Here is a 22,728-nt window from a genome sequence, read left to right as displayed (position 1 = left end):
CTTAAAAATATGATGACTGTTGAGCTAATAACTTGAAACTTGGAATGTATTATTTACTTGATGAGGTCTAAAATGAGCCTAATTTCAAGGAGATCTAATCAAAATTGCCGCAGCAAGTTAAAAAGTGCAGAAAATTGACACTTTGGTTCTTTTTTCTCCAATCTTTGGAACTGCGTAGCAGAAATTTCTTTCAAATTTTGGTGTAAATAACTGAAGTACTTAGTCAGGCTTGCCTAGGACAAGTGCCATATAATGGTTTACTAAAGTTTCAAGCAGTGGTTCAAATGTTATTAAGGCTTTCCTGCCCCATTAAAAGCCTATAGGAAGCAAGTGCTGGAAAATTTATGCAGAGTGTGACTGTTTTGATAATAAAGCCAAAGTTTGGCAGTCCTCAGACATCAGCAGGGGGATCCAGTTAGTGGATTCTATTGGAAGTGCAATGCCTATTCTATTACCTATGGAATGTCTAGTTCATAAAAACCCTATGAGGTAAATTAGGTACGGTACATTTAAACCCTGTGAAGTAAATTGGCTGAGAGATAATTGACTGGCCCAAAGTGAGAGTTTCATGGCTGAATAGGGATTTGAACTTGGGTCTTCCCGGTCCTAGTTCAACCACTGTACCACACTGGTTCTACTACACTGTTGTGAGACTTCACTATAATGCAGAATATCCTACAACTGTTGTAGAAATATATAAAATATAATGTAATACAATTTATTTGCTTTCCCTCTATGCACCCACACTTTCCCATAGTCTTTCTGGCCCAAATCAAAATGGAGAGGATGGAGTGCTTGGAACCAGAAAAGATGCCCCACATTGTCCTGCTCCTGTACTGCCTTAGGGAGCATCTGCATTGCTTGAGGAATTCTGTTGTGAGTTGACCCATTTTGTTTGCTCTTTACATCATTAGCCTGCAGGATAGGTTCAACAACCTTCTTCTAGCACCCTTCATCATACTTATCCTGACTCATCATAAAGGAGGTTTTATGGTGCACTCCAGTAAAAGCTGGATGGCAGCAACATTCTGAACTTGTCCCAAGCTCAGGGAGAAAAGTTATCAGATGCCATTCTATCATTGGCTTGCTTCTCTTCTGTCAGGGACTATAGACTTAGAAAATGCTAAAAGAAAACTGTCTTATAGACTGTAGAAGATACTAGAGTCACTAGTATCTTCTATAATCTCTAGTCCCTTCCAGTTCTGTTTTTAAAGCTTCAGCTGGCACACAGAGCACTAGAAGAGGAGGATGAGAAGGCAGACACGGCTCTGGTAGGTGAAGGGAGTCACATGGTACCCCAGGCAGGGAGGCTTGCCCTGGCACTCTAGGGTCTGAAGGATGTGAGAGCAAGCTCTTTACGCTGAATCTAGGAATGCAACGTAATTAGTTTTCCTGTAGAAGGTAGCAAGGCAATGGCTGTGGGCGATGGGAGTAGTCCAACAACATCTGGCAACTCAAGTTTGAAAACCCCTGCAGTAAGTCTCAGATGCTTCATAAGGCAATGCAGGAGCAGGACAACATACATGGCGAGCAAGTTGAAAGCAAGGACAATTTGTGACATTGCACATTCTTATTGATCATATACCGTGCACCTTATAAGGCATGTGCATGTGTACACGCTCACAAGTTTTTTCATGTCTGCTCAGTTAATTTCATGCCAGGCCTCTCAGAGGCCAATTGCGCAGGCACAGTGGCCTCCAAAATGGCCACTGCGCCAAGGGGGAAGGCCCGAACGGGTCGAAGAGCCAGCCAAACGGGCCAGTTTGGGCTGCATTGAGGCTGGTGGAGGGAGGGGGAACCTCCACAGACACACACACACCGCCGCCGCTACCACCACCAATTCCCCCAGAGGAGGGAGTGACATTTTAAAAAGTCTGCGACCCACCCCCCACCCCACCGCCAGTCTGAACCAAGCTGGTAGAGTTTGAGGGGATGCTGGACCAAACTGGCCGGGTCAGGTTCGAGTCTGGTCCAGACTCAAACCAAACCAGGCCAGCCAGTTCCGTGCACATCTCTAATGCACTCCAGTTAGAAAAGGATTCCTCAAGACAGACTGCTAAGCATCACTATATTGTTATCAGTTTAAGAGGTGATGTGTTATTTTTCAAATGCAACTGAAAGAGAAACAGATTATACGATGCAACGTAATTGGATGCATCATCTCATATTAATTTTCAAGATGCCACTTTCTTTGCACATATTAAATGTGTTTGTACATCAAAGGTAAACATTTGCATACTACATAGTATAAGTCCCACTAACATAAATATTCCAGCCCAAATTTGTTAAAAATAATAATAATTAAAACATTACTTTCACACAAGGAGCTTTCTTTTCCCATTTGTAAGCCTTACAAATCCTTCCCATTTGCAAGCATTTGTAAATTTTCACCACATCTGTGAAAACTGCATTTTTGAAAAAAGGAAACTGAATCTTCACGTAATTCCAAAATAAGAACTGGGTGTTCAAGGAAATATCAACATTCCTACTATCGCCAATATCAAAGTTGAATTGTGGGAACTGACTGGCATCTCATTAAATGGAAATTCCTCTTTTCAGTTTACACCCTACCACAGATGTAGAAAAGTCAGAATCTGCTTTGCAGATGAGGCTCTGGCTGCCTGAAATTCATCAAGACTGACTAAAGGTTTGTGTGATACTCTTTTAGTCATTTTCACACATAAAGATCAATTCAGTTATTTCTTCAATATGATCTGTGAGGTGACTGTAAAATCTACACTGGCCAGAATGCTCATTTGCATTACAAATGCTTCTCCTCCAGCTTTTCTTCCATACTCCCTAACCACTCACACAGTAAAGGTAAAGTGTGCCCTAGAGTCAGTGTCAACTCCTGGTGACCACAGAGCACTGTGGTTGTCTTTGGTAGAATAGAGGAGGGGGTCTACCATTGCCTCCTCCCGTGCAACACTCTACTTATTTTCCCAACAGCTCCCATCTTCAGAAGCGAATAGGAGAACTGGAGTTAAACCAGAATTACTTTGTTAGGAACATAGGAACATAGGAAACTGCCATATACTGAGTCAGACCATTGGTCCATCTAGCTCAGTATTGTCTTCACAGACTGGCAGCGGCTTCTCCAAGGTTGCAGGCAGGAATGTCTCTCAGCCCTATCTTGGAGAAGCCAGGGAGGGCACTTGAAACCTTCTGCTCTTCCCAGAGCGGCTTCATCCCCTGAGGGGAATATCTTGCAGTGCTCACACATCAAGTCTCCCATTCATATGCAACCAGGGCAGACCCTGCTTAGCTATGGGGACAAGTCATGCTTGCTACCACAAGACCAGCTCTCCTCTCCTAGTTCACATACCATACGATCTCTACCCCTTGCACTAAAGTCCTCAGAACCAAGTTTGGGTTATAAGCTCTTTGTTGATATATGACACAGACCCTGCACCTCATTATTATTCTGTCTTTTTTTTTTTTAATCTGTCACTTTTTAAAATATAACAATGTAGATCAGGATGGCTGGAAAAGATAATCATTTATGTTTCCTCGTCTGACAAACAGCAATTTATGTTTTGTTTTTGATTTATGCTGTTTTAGTCGCTTGTAAAAGTAAGGTTTGATTAGGCTGTAAACAAGATAATTTGTCATCTTTTTACCCATGATAAGATAGTGCAAAGCAGCTACAAGGTCAAGTATAATATACTATCTGACAGCTTTACAGTCATTACTTTTCTACAGAACTTGTTAAATCCAAGTTGTACTTTATTCTGCGCTAGTCAGACATCATTTGGAATACTGTGTCCAGTTCTAGGCATCACATTTTAAGATGGACATTGATAAACTGGAATAGGTTCAGGAGGAGGGCAACAGAGATGGCGAGGAATCTAGAAAATCGTCCTATGCAGAACAGTTAACATCACTGGAGAAGAGAAGCCCAGAGAAGACATCTTCAAATATAGTAAAGGGCTGCTACATGGAAGGAATGGATTTTTTCTCATTTACTCCTGTGAGCAGGACTGGAACCAACAGGTTGAAATTACAAGGAAGCAGATTCAAGCTGGCCATTAGGAGGAATCTCCTAACTGTAAGTGGAACAGCCTGCCTCATGCAGTGCTGCGCAATCCTTCTCTGAAGTTTTTCAAACAGAGCTGGACTGACATCTACCAGGGATACTGTCGAAGATTCCTGCCCTGAGCAGAGGGTGGGCTGCAGGACCGCCAAGGTTCCTTCCAAACAGTTCACCACATAATTGTGAATGCCACTATAGAAGTCTATGGTTCTGTTATTCTGAGTTCTATAGCTTCCAGGTATTTGTTTATAATTTTGAAATTTTCTGTATTTCTTTTCATTTAAACCAAAAACCAAAAACCTCCAAAGCAGTATACAAAGATAAAGAGTTGAAAATACATCAGGCCAATTAAAACAAATACAAAGTAAAGTAAAGGTAAAGTGTGCTGTCAAGTCGATTTCAACTCCTGTCACCCACAGAGCCCTGTGGTTTTCTTTCGTAGAATACAGGAGGGGTATACCATTGCCTCCTCCCGTGCAGTATGAGATGATGCCTTTCAGCATCTTCCTTTATCACTGCTGCCCAATATAGTACTAGCAGGGATTCGAACCGGCAACCTTCTGTTTGTTAATCAAGCATTTCCCGTCTGCGCCAAATACAAATTACCAGTACAGAAAACAAGCAGCAGTAAAATTAATTATTCAAGCACTCAAAGGCTTCTTGGAAAAGAAAGTTCTTGATATGCCTTAGAAAAGGCAGAAGGAGGAAGACCATGGCATTTCCCCGACAGCGATTTATTCCTGCTTCACCATGATTAGGGTTGAGGGGAGTTCAGACAAGGAGGAGATTTACAGAGCCTTCAATACAATAACAGTAATGTGTTGTTCATACAGCCAGAGGCATTATTCTGCTGTTTTCATTACAATTGGTCTTTAAAGCGTAAAATAAGCGTCTTTAAAAAGTTGTACTTTGGAAGAGTGTTGAAAAGAGTAGTGTAGGATACTCTGGCATTTTTGTGGAGTGGAGAGACCCATGAGATTATGTGTGAGATGACGGTATGGCTACCTGTCTGGTAATGAAGGTATCATTTGTCTGGAGTTGAAGGTATGGCTGCAAGTCTGGAAGTAACAGGTGTGCAGTCTGGGGGTGCTTCTGCTTCTCCCTGGTGTCCCAGAAGTGCTTTCTATCAGCTTTGGCTGATACACAAGCTGCGTCCATTTCTTGAGATAAATGACCTCAGAACAGTGGTACATCTGCTGGTAACCTCCAGACTGGATTACTGCAATGTGCTCTATGCGGGGCTGCCCTTGTACGGAAACTACAGTTGGTCCAGAATGCAGCAGACAGGTTGGTCTCTGGGTCATCTCGGAGAGACTCATGAATTTGAATTTGAATTTATTTATTTACGGTCTTTGACTCATGTTACTCCCGTATTGAAAGAGCTACACTGGCTGCCGATAAATTTCCAGGCAAAATACAAGGTGTTCTTGTGCAAAAACACCAGTACATCAGAGTAACTCAGCTACATTTCCTTTCATAAAGAGAAAGAAGTACCGTATTTTACGGACTATAAGACGCTACAGACTATAGGACGCACCTTAATTTTAATCCAGTTTTTCAGGGTTTTAACATATTAAACTGTTATCAACTGTACCGAAAAGTCCTGCTACCGGTAGCGCCAGGAAAGGACTCTCAGCCTTTCTTCTTGCCTCAGATAAGTCCTCTTTCAATTGCTGCTACTCCACTCCTTGTTTTCTCTTCAACCTGCTTCTGACTCTATTAAAAAACAACAACACCTCTTTCGTTTCCCAGCTCTCCGCTCCTCACCAGTATGCACATACCAGATGAGGGAGCTCTGCTTTCTTAATTCTTTTCACTTTCTTCACTCCTGCTAGCTCCAGGAAAGGACTTTCAGCCTTGCTTCAGTTTGTTCTCCTCGCCTCAGATAAGTCCTCTTTCAATTGTTGGTACTCCACTCCTTGTTTTCTCTTCAACCTGCTTCTGACTCTATTTTAAAAAAAAAAACACCACCCTCTTTCGTTTTCCAGCGCTCCGGTTCTCATCAGTATGCACATACCAGAGGAGGGAGCGGCTACCACTTCGGCTTTCTTAATTCTTTACACTTTCTTCAGCTGAATATGCTTGCAGAAAGTAAAACAGAAAGCTGAAAACAATGGTGTTGCTGGTGGTGATGTAATTGCACGATCGGGGAGTCCACAGGCCTAGCGGCGGAGGGTGAGCTGGAGCAGCAGTCCCCAGGCTGCACAGAGTTAATAGCATCGTTTAGCATTGTTTGCTGGGGGATACTCCCCCCCCCCCCTCGGGCAGGCTTGCGAGTAAAAGACGCACCTGAATTTTGGTGGCTATTTTTCGAGTGAAAAAATGCGTCTTATAGTCCGTAAAATACGGTAATAACGGTTCCATGGTGTCTGGGGAGGGGACGTGCATAGTACCCTACTATCCCACTGGGTAAGATGTTCAGTGAGGTATCACTGGAATGATATTTCAGAACTTCCCATTGCTCTGGTGTAGTGGTGTACTTGTGTTACTGCACACGGACACTATCAGAAAATTATTATTATTTTAATTCTCCATGTGACATTAGGAATGGAAAGTGCTTCCATTCCAGTTGAAAGCTTCCCACCCCCCGCCCCTGTGGGACGGCAAAACATGATTTGGAGTTAGTGCTCCATTACATTAGCTGGGGCTTCCCACTGATCTAGCATTCAGTTGCTGTTGCACAAAATTACCAGAAAAGTAATTAGTGATAGATAGATAGATAGATAGATAGATAGATAGATAGATAGATAATGAAAGGCAGCAATGTGTATGGCCTGTTCTGACTCCAGTTTACATGCTTTAAATACTCTTGTTCTAACTTATACCTCCTCCTGCAGTAAAGCCTCCAATCTGAAAAATACCCATGCAAACCTCTTGGGAAATGGCATTCTGAATCACTGCGGCCACAAGAGAAAAGACCAATCTTCATGCTGGCCAATCGAGTCTCCACACTGAGATGGCACATGAGCTACCAGGAAGACTCTTATAGATGGAGATGTTCCCTGAAATAAACAGGACCTAGGCCATTGAGGGCCTTAAAGATCAAAACAGAACTTGGCATGGCGCCAATAAATGAATCATCAGCCAGTGCAGACGTTTCAAAATAGGATGTGCAGTATGTGAGCATGCCAACTCAAGCCCGTCTATAGTAAAAAAGCAGCATTTTGCACTAGCTGGAGTTTCCAAACCACTTTCAAAGGCAGTTTTGTGTAGAGCATATTGCAGCAATCCAGGCTGGAAGTCATCATAGCATCAGAGGCAGAAGTCAGGTCTCTATCAGTGTTCCTTCTCAGCCATGTGCACATGTGGGCGTTTACGAGTTTTTGATGTCTGCTCAGTTAATTTTAGACCCCGCTCAGATTGAATCAAGAAGGCCCCATTTGAATGCAGGTACGCGCACATTGCCTTGATACTGCTGTCCAGAGCAAAACTCATTCTGCACACAGATGAAAGAACTTGGAGAGAACACTGGGCTCTATCATGCAATAGCATGGGTAGCAGGCATATAAACTGAAGCTGACAAAAGGCACTACAGGCCTCTACCACCACATGGGAGTCAAGGAGCAATGCTGGGTCTACTCTTCTGCAATCCTAGTAGAAATGCAGGCTAACGGGATCAAATAGGCTCTCGAAGGGGCTCTAAGCTACTGTTTAGTTGGACTTGTCCCAGGTTTCCCACCATCTGGTCATGGCTCCAACCATTTCCAGCAGCTCTAGATCTGTTCAATGGGAGAAGGTGCCTAGGAGGAATCACATTTACCACCTTGAACTATTCAGTAAAATAAAAAGTGACTAGGACCTCAAAAGGAGAGCTTGCCAGAAACTCCTAAAAGCAGTTTGGAATCTGAATGGATGCAACACTTTCCAGGGGCAGACCATTCAAAACTCCAAATCCTCTCCCATCTTGGCAGAGGATTTGAGTTTTCAAGAGTTTGCCCTCACTGGGGATCTGTTTATGGCACTGGGGATATGTTTACTGGCATCCACAGATTACCATTTTCTTCATCTTTTGCAGAACACCAGATCAAACATTTATCTATCCAATTCACTTTCTAGGTATTAATGTTGGTTCTTCAGTAGCTTTATAGTCAAACTTGTATCCAAACTATTATCATAGTTAGCGAGAATCTGTCACTGATATACAGAGGTTGTCAGTGCAATCCTACATATGCTTACTCAGAAGTAAGCCCCACTGTGTTCAATGGGACTTACTCTCTAGTAATTGTGTTTAGGATTTAAAACACACACAATTTAATATCCTGCTCTTCCTCCAAGGAAGCCAGAGAGGTGTACTATATACTTAAGGTTCTCCTCACAACAACCCTGTGAAGTAGGTTAGGCTGAGAGAGAAGTGACTGGCCCAGAGTCACCCAGCAAGTATAATGGCTGAATGGGGATTTGAACTTGGGTCTCCCCCCTCCAAGTTCAGCACTCTAACCACTACACCTGCAAACATTAACCAGCCAAAGTAAAGCACTTGTAAGTCTCATTGATTTCTAGACATGTGCTTAACTCCCACAGAAATCAATGGGTTTTAAGAGTACTTAGCTTTAGCTCAGGGGTTCTCAGCCCTTTTGTATCTATGGCCCCCTTAGACTTAGGGTAGGCAACCTTGGCACTGCAGCTGTAGTTGAACTACAACTCCCAATTGACCCCCAAATACTTCCCATGGTCACCCACCCTATTTGTAATTTTATAAATTATAATCTTATAACTAAAATTCAAGAAAAATAAAGGACATACTGTATTTGATTATAAATGACAGCTGGCATCCAGACTAAATTGCTCATGAGTAGTCCCACTGAAAATGATGGAAGACATTAGTCATGAATAACTTCTTCCATTAATTTCAATGGGACTACTCATAAGTAACTTAGTCTGGGTGCCAGCCAATAGGGATGTGCCCGAATCGGTTCAGCGCTTCCTTAGGGAAGCCCCGAACTGGTTCGGGGGCCGGCATTCAAACCGTTTAAGCGGGGCAGAGATTGGTTCCTTTAAAAAGCAGATAAACAGGACCTTACCCACTCCTCTGCCACCCCACCCCTTTTCTGGGCATGGCACTCGCTGTTCCAAAGGCCGTGTGTGCTTGCAGCGCTGCTCCCAGCAGGAGTTGAACTTGTGAACAGTGAGTGCTGCACCCACAAAAGTGGTGGGGTGGCAGAAGAGTAGAGAAGGTCCTGCTTTTAAAGGAAGCGACCCTCGCCCCACCCACAGCTGCCCGCACCTTTCATGCACATCCCTATTAGTCAGTGTTTGGGGGGCCTTTAATTATATATATTTAATTTTCCACAGACCACTTGGACCTATCTCATGGACCCACAGGGAGTCCATGGACCTCAGGTTAAGAATCACTTCTTTAGCCGTGTTGTTTCCTATTCTTTGTATGCTGCATACCAATGTTCACAGATGTGCAATAACAATAAATTTTCAGCATGTGGGTTTGTGATTTGGAGAACAATTTCCAGGTGGCTGCTATAAATAAGCTGACTCAAATTAATATTTGTAAGTAACATTTTTATTTATTTTTATAAATGTAAATACGGATTAAGTCCTGGTTGGTTACATAGTACTTGGTAGTAACAGGTCTATAATTTATGTCTTTTTATTTTTTAAGAATTAATGAATATTCCTCCTTTTTTTCAGACTTGGCTAAGTGCTTATTGCTGCACTTCTTAGTCAGGGTACGGAAGGAAAGTCTGCCTTCTACAATCCATTAGGAAATCCAAGCCATAAATGAAATGACCACAAAGACCTATCAGTTAGCAGAAATGCAGCAGCTGTACATATTTATTGTAACATAACACTATATTGTTCCAGAGATGTGCTGTTTAAAACACTCACAAGGCAGGTGAAACGTGACCATATTACTCCTCTGTTTGAAAAATGAGAAGGTGTAGAGTGGCATACTCTCAAATACATAAATAAACATTAGACTAATGGAGAAGACAGGTACACAACCAATCTGGTAGTAACAGTTTAAAGGTCACCTGAAACGCTTGCAGCCTTTGCAACTTTGATCTCACACTGTATTTTTCAAAGTCCTATCCTAGTAGTAGCCAGACAACAAAGTGCACAATAAGAACTAAAACAGGCAGCTAAACCCTGTTACATGTACCTACACTCAAGAGCAGAAGGAAAACTGACTATTACACCCTATGCCTATACACACGCATAGATTGAAAATTCTAAAGACCCTTCTGATCCCAGCTATACCCATGAAGCCAGGCTGGCACAAATGTAACTGATGAAGAAATGACATTTTCTTACCTGATAGAAAACCTAGTTGATCTGTGTAGAAATCCTGAAATGACATGTTCCCTAATAGTCCTGAAGTAACCAGTTGGGCTTCACTAGGTCTTAACTGCTGATTCAACATACCCACTTTGACATTAGGCAAACTAAAGCCATCACAGGCTAGTACCGTTTTCCACAGTGGGTGGAGGAAGGGTTAAGCACCCTCTTTTCCATATGTACCACCATTTCTCTGTTCCCAAAGCTGCTTTTCCCAAGAAGTGATGGCCATTGATTGTGAATACACTCATTCGTTGTAAAATGTAATTTGTCCTGGCATTATATATAAACTTGTCCATATATATAAGAACAGCCCTGCTGGATCAGGCTCAAGGCCTATCTGGTCCAGCATCCTCTTTCACACAGTGGCCCACCAGTTGCCTCTGGGAAGCTCACAGGCAAGAGTTGAGGACATGCACACTCTCCTACTGTTACTCCCCTGCAACTGGTATTTAGAGGCATCATGCCGCTGGAGTTGGAGGTGGCCTATAGCCACCAAACTAATAGCTGTTGATAGACTTGTCTTCCATGAATTTATCCAGACCCCTCTTAAAGCCATCCATGCTGTTGGCTGTCACCACATCTTGTGGCAGATAATTCCACAAGTTGATTATGTGTTGTGTGAAAAAGTACTTCCTTGTTGGTCCTAAATTTTTTGGTCCCTGGTTCTAGTGTCATATGAGAGGGAGGAAAAATGATCTCTATCAACTTTCTCCATCCCATGCATGATTTTATAGACCTCTATCATTTTATTTCATTCTAATAATCTGAAAAGCCCCAGGTGTTGTAGCCTTGCCTCATAAGGAAGGTGGTCTAGGCCAGGGATTCTCAATGTTGGGTCCCCAGATGTTATTGGACTTCAGCTCCCATAATCCCCTACTAAAGGCCACTAGGGCTGGCGATTATGGGAGTTGAAGTCCAATAACAGCTGGAGACCCAACGTTAAGAATCCCTGGTCTAGGCCCCTGACATCTTGGTTGCCCTCTTCTGCAACTTTTCTAGTTCTACATTGTCTTCTAAGATAAGTTGACCAGAACAGTACATAAGAACATAAGAACAGCCCTGCTGGATCAGGCCCAAGGCCCATCTAGTCCAGCATCCTGTTTCGCACAGTGGCTCACCAGATGCTGCTGGAAGCCACAGGCAGGAGTTGAGGGCATGCCCTCTCTCCTGCTGTTACTCCCCCACAACTGGTACCCAGAGGCACTCCATCCCCAAGGCTGGAGGTGGCCTACAGCCCTCCGACTAGTAGCCATCAATAGACCTCTCCTCCACGAAGTTATCCAAACCCCTCTTAAAGCCATCCAGGTTGTTGGCTGTCACCACATCTTGTAGCAGAGAATTCCACAAGTTGATTATGCATTGTGTGAAAAAGTACTTCCATTTGTTGGTCCTAGATTTCCCGGCAATCAATTTCATGGGATGACCCCTGGTTCTAGTGTTATGGGAGAGGGAGAAGAATTTCTCTCTATCCACTTTCTCCAAACCATGCATGATTTTATAGACCTCTATCATGTCTCCCCGCAGTCATCTTTTTTCTAAACTAAATAGCCCCAGGTGTTGTAGCCTAGCCTCATAAGAAAGATGCTCTAGGCCCTTGATCATCTTGGTTGCCCTCTTCTGCACCTTTTCCAGTTCTACAATGTCCTTTTTTAGATGTGGTGATCAGAATTGTACACAGTACTCCAGGTGTGGCCGTACCATAGTTTTGTATAAGGGCATTATAATATTAGCAGTTTTATTTTCAATTCCCTTCCTAATTATCCCTAGCATGGAATTGGCAGTTTTTACAGCTGCCGCACATTGAGTTGCGTTCAACGAGCTGTCCACCACGACCACAAGATCCCTCTCCTGGTCAGTCACCGACAGCTCAGATCCCATCAGCATATACTTGAAGTTGGGGTTTTCCGTTCCAATGTGCATCACTTTACACTTGCCAACATTGAACCGCATTTGCCACTTTGTCGCCCACTCACCCAGTTTGGAGAGATCCTTCTGGAGCAATTCACAATCTGTTATGGATTTCACTACCCGAAAGAGTTTGGTATCATTTGCAAATTCGGCCACCTCGCTGCTTACCCCTGCTTCTAGATCATTTATGAATAAATTAAAAAGCACTGGTCCTGGTACAGATCCCTGGGGGACCCCACTTCTTACTTCCCTCCATTGCAAAAACTCTCCATTTATACCTACCCTCTGTTTCCTGTCTTTCAACTGGTTAGCAATCTAGCAATAGCAATAGCAATAGCACTTACATTTATATACCGCTCTATAGCCGGAGCTCTCTAAGCGGTTTTACAATGATTTAGCATATTGCCCCCAACATTCTGGGTACTCATTTTACCGACCTCGGAAGGATGGAAGGCTGAGTCAACCTTGAGCCCCTGGTCAGGATCAAACTTGTAACCTTCTGGTTACAGGGCGGCAGTTTTACCACTGCACCACCAGGGGCTCTACATCTACACATGTACTTGTCCCCATATCCATAACTACTGAGTTTTTTTCAAGAGTCTTTGATGAGGAACTTTGTCGAAAGCTTTTTGGAAGTCCAGGTATACTATGTCAACTGGATCACCTTTATCCACACACTACTGACATTCTCAAAGAACTCCAAAAGGTTAGTGAGGCAAGATTTATCTTTGCAGAAGCCATGCTGGTTCTCCTTCAGCAGGGCCTGTTCTTCTATATGCTTAACAATTTTATCCTTGAGAATGTTTTCTATTAATTTGCCTGGAACAGATGTTAAGTTACCTGGCCTGTAATTTCCCAGATCCCCCCTGGATCATTTTTTGAAAATCAGAGTAACATTGGCTACTTTCCAATCCTCCGGTACAGAGCCTGATTGTAGGGATAAGTTAGATTTTTTGCAAGGAAGTTAGCAATTTCATATTTGATTTCTTTAAGGACTTTTGGGTGGATGCTGTCTGGCCCTTGCGATTTGTTAATTTTTAATTTTTTCAGACAGTTTAGAACATCATCTCTCATCACCTGTATCTGACTCAGATCTTTAGCCTTTGTCCCTGAGAAGCTCAGTGCAGGCACAGGTATATGCTCAGTATCCTCTGCTGTGAGGCTCTTCTGCTATAATAAATCACCTTCTTTTGCTTCCCTTGGGTTTACTATGTCATGTCAAAATTGTACAATCATTTCTACCTGGTTTGGGGTGAGACTGAAATTTAGGGAGCAAAATGATTCAATTTAGGGATCACAGCAGCCATGGAAGATTAAGTTTAAAGATGATTTAGGCACAAGACAGACTGTAGATACTGGCCCATATGTTCCACAGTGTTAGGAAGGCAGAGCAGGAGCTCCACTCTAACAGAGAGCCTGCTGCAGAGCTCAGTCAAAGGCCTGTCAAACAGCCAAGCATGCATGGAGGGGAGAAGAAGCGGGTTTTGTACCTCTCTCCTCCCTCCAAAAATGCTCATTGGTTTCCAAAAATATGTCCCCGAGGGCTGCATGACCCTCGGGGACATATTTCTGGAAGTCAAAAAGATACTTCTGCGGTTTGCTCGTGTTAAACTGGCAGGCTTTCAGTTCAACATATGCTCAAGCAGAAATGCTAACGCCGAAGGCGAGCAAGCTCAGCTTGGTCCTCGGAAACCTAGGTTCAAATCTCTATTGAAATCATTATCCATAAGTACTTATGTTCTGTTGTGAACTCTTTGTGGTGGGACTTCTGTGAAAATATTCTCTGGGAATAGTGCTGGTATAGGAACTTTCATTCATGCTGGAACAATATAAGCAGAAACACAATGGGGCCATTCACATGACCGGCCCGAGGGGGGAGGGCATGCGGTCAGTGGGGAAGGCTGATCCCACTCATCTTTACACCAGACGATCAATGAAATGTTGGTGGGAGCACAGACTCAGTGCAGAGCTCCAGAGGCCAGGACAACACATCCCAGCCTCCAGATATCCCACAATACACCATGCAACATGCACAGTGTATTGGGGGGATTCTCCCAGAAGGTGGGCGATAGGCTCCTCTCTCTGTATCAACTGGGGCTGAATGCAGCCACAGTGAACATACAATCCCAGAGCCAGGATTAAGGGCTCACTCGAGCCTTTAAACCTGCCTAAAAGCCGGGTTTAAAAGCTGTGCTAGGTGGCACTGCCCTGCCGTGATTGGGCCCAATCCCAGCAATTCTCACATGCAGCCTAACCCAGGCTGAGCTTCCCTATCCATGCTTAGGTCCACATGAGAACAGCCTCAATGTATAGTCATTACACAAATACTGGGTAGCAACCAGACTAATACTTGCATAAGCAGAACTCTTCCACTTGTGCAAGGAGGAGAGACATGATTTTCACTGATCCCCCCTTTTCTTTGCAGCCCTTTATGCCCTCCAAAAATGCCTCTGAGAGTAAATTGCCCTGCCCTCTTGCACAAGCAGAAGAGCTCTGCTCATGCAAGTACTAGTTGGATACTACCCACTTTTAATTTTAAAAGCTGTTTTAAAAAAATTCTTTGCTGTAAGTTTTCAAATTCCTGTATCTCAGTGATTTCTGAACATATCTGCACTAAATTTGGGGAGGTAGTCGCACATGCCAGATGTCAGGCAGTTTGGATGAATGGTTTGGATTTTGTGATGAACAGAATATTCAGTTCAGGCTACCTCTGCTAGATAATATTTTTTTAAGATGGAAAACTACAGCATTCAAACATCAACTTCTGCATGTTGATTTACTTTAATCTCTCTGAGATTATTAGCCTGTTATTATAGGGGCACTTTAAATTCTAAGAAAAGGAGAAATACTGAATGGATTTCCACCCCCAATACTACAAAAGCAGGTACTTGTCTACTGATTTGAATCTTTGGATACATTTATATAGGCAAGAAAAATGGTATGTATGTTACCCTCAGCCAAAAACAGGTCACTTCCCTATGATTTCCTAGGGGTCCGTTTTCAAACTGCTGTATATTGATAATTTCTCAACAGATCTGATCAAATTTGGAAAGTTGGTGTAGTTTCTTAGCTAGTTACTCTGTGCCCAATTTCTGGCAGGCTGGGAAGATGGTTTGAATTTTAGGACCAATGGAATGTTCAAGGGTTATGACAGCAGAATGCAGTTTTCACTCTTCACTTTAACTATACAAGAACTACCATGCCTGTATGAACCACACACATGGATTAAAATTCTGAGGTTTGGGGCAGAAAAGCAGGGAAAGGGTGCTTAACTCTTCCTGCACCATATTTTTTTCTATAAGATCTTCTGAAGATGTTTTTCCTCCTATGGGGAGGGTAAATGGACGTCTGGAACTCCGGGGGAGGAAAAGGAATTGAGTTGCAGTATAAAAGCAGTGGCTAAAAAGGGCCAAGCATCCCCTTCCCCATTTACTGCCATTTCCCCACTCCAAATCACACCCTCTCAAAGCTGCTTTTCCCTAAAAGAGTTACTATTGAGATTTTAATACAATTGTATGTGTAATGTATCGTGTACCATACAAACTTGCCTGTGATTATAAATCATCTTATCCTGGACTCACTATGTTAAGTCCTGATCACACTATCTCTAAGTGCTCAAAGATGGGGGCATATTTGCATATGCTTAAAGTGACACAAATATAATAGATCTCAGATCTCTAACCAAATGACTGCAGGTGGCTTAACCTGTAGTGACTGGGTTATTTTGGAAAAATTGGGCCTACTGTTCAAAATTATGTAATCATCCTGCACTACATTTCCCTAGGAATACACTCTTAGATGATGCTTCAAATTCAGTTAACAGAAACAACCAACACATTCTGCTTTCATGCACTGAAAAAATAATTTTATGGCAGTGGATAACTCTAATCAATATTGTTAGAATTCAAAGACATTTAAGATGTATTAAGATAAAGCCATTATGTAGGTCTAAGCTTGCTCAACTCTTAATTGGATTGCAACTAATATATCTGCTATTTGTGTGCAAGAAAAGACTGAAAATATATGTGATTTTTAATGTTTGTTATTTTAAAAATGACACAATAGAATTAAGTTAGACAAATCAGGAAATTATGAAAATGATAAGATAGGTACTTAGTTGCCATCACTTATAATCTAAGAAATGTAGTTCCCCAGCAAATTATTATTATTATTAATAATAATAATAATAATAATAAAATTAAATAATCAATAATAGTAGCATTAAATAATTAATTTCTGGAATTTATTGCCACAAAATTCTCTGGGTTCAATCCAGGAAAGCACAGGAGCAATGACACAGGCAACAGAGTTCCACTGGATTAAAGAGAACCTGCTTTCCCTGACCCCCATCAACATAAGCACACAGGAATGCGAGCAGGCAGAGCAAGGACTTGCCCATTGCTCTGTCTTTTTCAGCAGTGTCTGAAGTTTTCTTTATTTATTCTAGCCTTTGCTGCCTAATTCCTTCTCCCCTAATGCCCTAATTCCATTTTCTGTCTTTTCTTGTCCAAGTAGATTATAAGCTTGTGGCAGGGCTTATCTTATGTTTTAACTTTTGTATAGCACCTAGAGGGTTTTTTTAAAAACTACTTTATTATTTTAAACATACTGGCTAACAATCCAGACTAATGCTGCACTTGCACAGACATCATGTGCTTGCTCAAGGATGTTGCGCTTGCTAGTTCTGCTAATTTGGGAACTTGCGTTCAAGACACATGTTGTGTTGCCACAACAGGGTGCACCATCTGCATTGTTCCTCATGCTCAAACCTCTTCCACAGTCCATATATGGTGCGGGGAATGATGCAAAGAAGATCAAGCTGCTGTATGCTAGCTTGTAGTTAAGGTTGCACAGTAGATGCCTACTTTCTGCCTCATCATCCTTGTTGCACAAATGCAATGCATGTGCAAGCAAACCAAGAGCACAAGGGACTGTGCAACTCTGAGCATCCATGCGGCTATGTGATCTTCTTGCATGTGTGCAACTTTGTACATTGCGCTAGCATGGCATTAGTCTGGATGTCAGCCATGGTTTATTAAAGGTTTGCTCTTCCAACAACCATGTATCTATAAATGTTCCAAATGACCTTATTACCATAAATATGGTAAGCATTCAAACAAACAAACAACATTCCATTTATAAGAGTGCCATAAGCTGAAAAGATTTTTCTTTCTAGGAAATTCTGTTATAGAAATAATAATAATAATAATAATAATAATAATAATAATAATAATAATAATAATAATAATAAAGTGTACCAACAATAAAGGTGTGCAAATCAATGAGTGGTGCCTTAGTATCCACTATGTATGCCCAACCATTAAATCAAACTGAAGGTTTGGAGGAGCTGCAGATGTATAACACTTTACTTCAACAGCAGCTCCCTTGCTTCTGGCTTTGTATAAACTAAAGCAATCTTCAGTCACTTTTCTGCACAAATCAACTGCACTTCATTTCAATACAAAATTAAATTTTGCATAGTTCAGAACAGCCCCTAAACTAGTGATGATATTTTAGGTAATTATAACACCACTCAGCCACTAAACTGAAATGTTTAATAATATGTATATGTTCATTGGGGGTGGGCAAATGGGTGGGAAGGAGAACTAAAACAGAGAAACTAACTTTTTTGGAAAGTTGAAAAGCAATGTAAATGATTAAAATCACCTACAAAGGGCTTTGAATCAGACTTTAGTCACCATTCCAATCCTGTTGTCAGCTGTAGCAGATAACAAGCATTCTGCTGATGTTATCTAGGTAGGTAACAAGCCCCCTAAGTGACATTTGTATTTCTGCTGCTTTTCTGTATTAATTTTAAGACTCCTCGTATTCCTGCAATAATCCTAGATAACTATATATAAGAAAACGAATCCTGCTGAATCAGGCCAAGGTCTATCTAATTCAATATCTTGTTTCCCACAGTGGCTAAACAGATGCCTCTGGGATACCTACAAGCAGGAGATGAAGGCATGCCCCCTCTCCTGCCATTGCTCCCCTACAGGTGATCTTCAAAGGCATACTGCCACTCAGCCTGGAAGTAGCCATCAAGACAAGTAGCCATTGATACACTTGTCCTCTATAAACTTGTATAATCCCCTTTTAAAGCCATCTAAGCTAGTGGCCATTACCACATTCCGTAGACAGCAGCAAATTCCATAGATTAAAAGGCTATTCACACGGGCATGTGTGAAGAGTGGGGAGGGCAGGGGGGAGGCATAATCCAGTTTACCTTCCCCCCAGATGATCGCCGATGATATTTTCAGCACGCCGCTGCGTGCCCACACAATCTGCACTGCACGGAGCCATGCAGATTAACAGAGATGGACTCATTTTCCCGGCCTCCGGCTATCTCACATGGCACCATGTGACAAGTGTGGTGCCTTGGGGGGTTCCCCCATCAGACAGGCGCTCTAAGCACCCTTCTCTGTGTCTGCTTCAGCTGCCCAAGCAAACACACGATCCCGGTGCCAAGGTTAAGGCACACTCACACCCTTAACCTTGGCTAAGAGCCGAGGCAAAAAGCAGGGTTAGGCTGGATGGGAGCACAGGGATCAGGAGTGATCCCAGTGTTCCACACGAGCAGCCTAACCCAGGCTGGGCTGCCCTAGCCTGGGTTAGGCTGCTCATGAGAACAGCCTTAATGTATTGTGTGAAGAAGCTTTTTTTTCTTTTCTTCTGATCTGCTGCCAGTCATTTCTGTTGGATGAACCCTGGTTCTAGTTTTGTGAGAAAAGGAGAAAAACCTTTCCCTGTCCACTTTCTCCATGCATAATCTTATAAATCATGTACCCCTTTAATCACCTTTTTACTCAACTCTAGGTGCAGTTAGACTACTGGTGGCTCTTATTTTATAGCATAGTATTAATAACTTATCTTATCAATACACCTTTATTTGCAGAACACAAGCACCCAGCTGGTAAAAACACACACAAAAAAAACCCCCTGATGAAATAGGATCCTTGATACTTCAGCAGAAAATATGTATGGAAGGAAGGAGGGTAGAAGGCAAAAATAAGAAAGGATGTTTCACATGAAATGCCACTTGAAACATTGGTTAGCCCCCACTTAGCATTGAGTCCCAAGTATACTGCAGTCCTATTATCTTACCTTGTTTCTCTTGAAGTATGCTCTTCGGCAAGCTGCAAAGCATTTCTCACTGCAGAAACATTTCACTTCGCTCCCCATACTTAGTGAATAGCGCTTGATTCCCACTTTCTGGCACCAGGCACACATTATTTGTACATTTGACACATCATCTTCTGCAACAAAAAGACAGGAACAATATTTATACCAGAAGGAGCATCCTGTCAAACATCCATATACTACATCTCAAACATCTATTTCAGCCATCTTTCTTCTTCATATCTACTTCTCTACAGCAACAGTTGTTTCCAGGCTTGTGTTTGTCTGTTTCTAAAGCAGCTGGTGACAGGCACTTCACTCTTCAACTGTCTGGAAATGATTATCGGTTTTGTAAATTATCCAACATACTGCAAGTTCTTCGGGCTTGTATCATTTTAAAGAAAGCATTAACTTTATTGTACTGAATCAGGAACTAACACCAAGGAGTATTGTAATATTCTAGTACTTTCCACTCAAAAAAGTCCACTCTGCATTAATGACAATCAGGATGTTTTTACAAAACATAAGTTGTAGTCTAGACAACTCAAGTTATAACACAAAACAATCATAGGTTGGGCCATATAAAGGAACAAAAATTAATCTGGTGGCAGAGGGGAAGAAAGTCACAAATTGTGCTAATATTCATATGCTTGAAAAATAAGAGGTTTTTAACTTAGCTTTTTCAACAGCCCTAATTATTAATGTTGTTGAACTTAGGAGATTTAGGGGAACAAAAGATGTAGAAACACTTATTCTGGCAAGTTATTATCTTAAAACTGATCAATAAAATGTATATTTTAAAAAGTATTCCTCAAAATTCAAGAACTCCCATCTGACCAATCCCACTCACTTGAATGGGTCTCAGACTATCTGAATTATTTAGTAATCAATCAGAATTTCTGATCCAGCAACTAAATAATTGACCATTTGTTGCCCTACAGGTATACACAAAATTCTGCTACCTCAGGTAAATCATCACACCTCGCTTAATGGTAGGGATGGCCTTGCTTATCTGGTTACCAAATCAAGTATTTTCCAGTTATTGAAAAGCACATAAGCAGAAATTATCTATCTGTCTATCTATCTTTATATTTCTATACCACCTTTTGGTTTGCAGGGTGAGATACACACACACACACACTTAAGAACCACTGAGAAATAAACAAGCAAAGGAAGCCAGAGCAAATAATGCAGCAGATTTTTCTCTTTCCCCCCCACACATGCCCTGAATAAAAGTTGTTGTCTATGGAAGAAGGCCAGGAGGGAGGGGAGAAATGTCTCTCCCCAGGGAGGGAATGCCATAGGCTGGAGGAAGCCACAGAAAAGACCCTGTCCTGCATACATGACAATCAGACTTCTAAAGGTGTTGGCATGTTGGGCAGAGCCTCCCTGGCAGATCTTGTTATATGGGTAAAAGCAGGTGATTCTTAAGCTACCTGGGTCTCCATTCCCTGCTTCTCATGTCCCTTGGATCTCTTTTGCCTTTCACTCCAAAAAACAAAAACCCAAAGGGAGAAAAATTGAATGGCACAAGAGGAAAACAAATGTTTGCATACTTCTTTGGTCCATGGATTCACACTACTGCAAGCATAATCAATGCCCCATCCTGATGTTGTTAAGACACTGCACCTCTATGGCCTGAGGTGCGTGGTTAAGCAATGTGGACAACACCAACACTCAGTCAAGTCCTGTCCATCTTCCTAGTTCCAACAGCTTAACTAGACAGTCTTCCCCCAAATTTGCAACTGAAAGAACCAGATCCATTGAAATTTCCCATTCCATCACTGTTTATGCAATAAACATGTTTCTCTTTGTACAGGTTATCTTTCCTAAACTCTACATTTCTATTGTGGAGAATGTGATATTCTCCTTACACTCAATTGAAAACATCTTGTATCTGGCAAGATGCAATTCTTCCTCCAGAAAGAATATTCATTCTTACTGTGATTGCTGTGGCTGTGCAAGTAGACCTCTATTGCTTTACATAGGAACATAGGAAGCTGCCATATACTGAGTCAGATCATTGGTCCATCTCGCTCAGTATTGTCTACACAGACTGGCAGCGGCTTCTCCAAGGTTGCAGGCAGGAATCTCTCTCAGCCCTATCTTGGAGATGCCAGGGAAGGAACTTAGAGCCTAGATGCTCTTCCCAGAGCGGCTCCATCCCCTGAGGGGAATATCTTACAGCGCTCACACTTCTAGTCTCCCTTTCATATGCAACCAGGGTGGATCCTGCTTAGCTTAAGGGGACAAGTGATGCTTGCTACCACAAGACCAGCTCTCTTCCCATGTACTGTACTGAAGGGTTTCTTATACAGAAGCACACCACTACTGGGAGGAAAGTAAATTTGTTGCTTTGCATCTTTTTAAATGTATTTCTCTGAATTTTTTACATTTGTAGTCCACCTTCACCAAAGTTTTCAAAGTTATTCACAACATAAGCAAAGAAATAACTGTAATCCCATTAAAATCAGTTTTCTTAAAAACCCATGAAAATATCTGCATATTAAAACTATAAAATCCAGAGTAATTTATGAATAAAACACACAATTAGCAGAAACCAATATATATTGTATATTGTATATATTGTAATATATATTGCTGCCTTGTGTTTGTTTTTAATGGGGCAAGTGGGGGTAAAAATGAGTTAAATCAATTAAATACATACTGTACCAACCACTTATGGTACAAATAACTGGCAAATCAAGAAGCTCTTGACTGGTCCTTCTAAAGTACCAAATCTGGTGTATCTGTATTTCATTCAGGAAGAAATCCAATTGTTTAGCTGTCACCACTTAAAAAGCCTCACCCTAGTGCTAACCAATGTAGTCTCAGAAAACAACAGCAAAGGAAGAAAAATATCATCTCTCAATGTGAAATCAAAGAGATGGGGAACATGTGGAGAAAGGAACTCCTTCAACTGTTCCAGACCTAGGTCATCCAGGGCCTTAAAGATCAACACCACAGGAACATAGGAAGCTGCCATATACTGAGTCAGACCATTGGTTCATCTCGTTCAATATTGTCTGCACAGACTGGCAGTGGCTTCTCCAAGGTTGCAGGCAGGAGTCTCTCTCAGCCTTGTCTTGGAGATGCTGCTAGGGAGGGAACATGGAACCTTCTGCATGCAAGCATACAGATGTTCTTCCCAGAACAGTCCCCATCCCCTGAGGGGAATATCTTACAGTGCTCATATGTAAGGGAGGCGGTGGATGTCCTGAATCGGGGGCTGGAGGCCATGATGGGTTGGATGTGGGCTAACAAACTGAAATTGAATCCGGACAAGACGGAGGTACTGTTGGTCAGTAGGAGAGCCAATCGGGATGAGGAGATTTTACCGGTTCTGGGTGGGGTTGCACTCCCCTTGAAGG

The 22,728-nt window shown here is 42.1% G+C and overlaps 1 protein-coding gene across 4 annotated transcripts in view; it reads right to left on the bottom strand.

Moving 5' to 3' along the window:
- SOBP (sine oculis binding protein homolog) overlaps positions 1 to 22,728 on the bottom strand; it is a 232,214-nt gene that overhangs the window by 145,157 nt on the left and 64,329 nt on the right. For all 4 annotated transcript variants that reach the window (XM_053291230.1, XM_053291069.1, XM_053290968.1 and 1 more), the window contains one exon: positions 19,343 to 19,494. In XM_053291230.1, the coding sequence (XP_053147205.1) occupies positions 19,343 to 19,494 (152 nt within the window). The remainder of the gene's footprint in view (positions 1 to 19,342; positions 19,495 to 22,728) is intronic.

Source organism: Hemicordylus capensis, chromosome 1, assembly GCF_027244095.1.
Source record: "Hemicordylus capensis ecotype Gifberg chromosome 1, rHemCap1.1.pri, whole genome shotgun sequence".
NCBI lineage: Eukaryota > Metazoa > Chordata > Lepidosauria > Squamata > Cordylidae > Hemicordylus > Hemicordylus capensis.
Note: the sequence above shows the minus strand (reverse complement) of the source record. Positions and strands in the feature narration are given on the sequence as shown.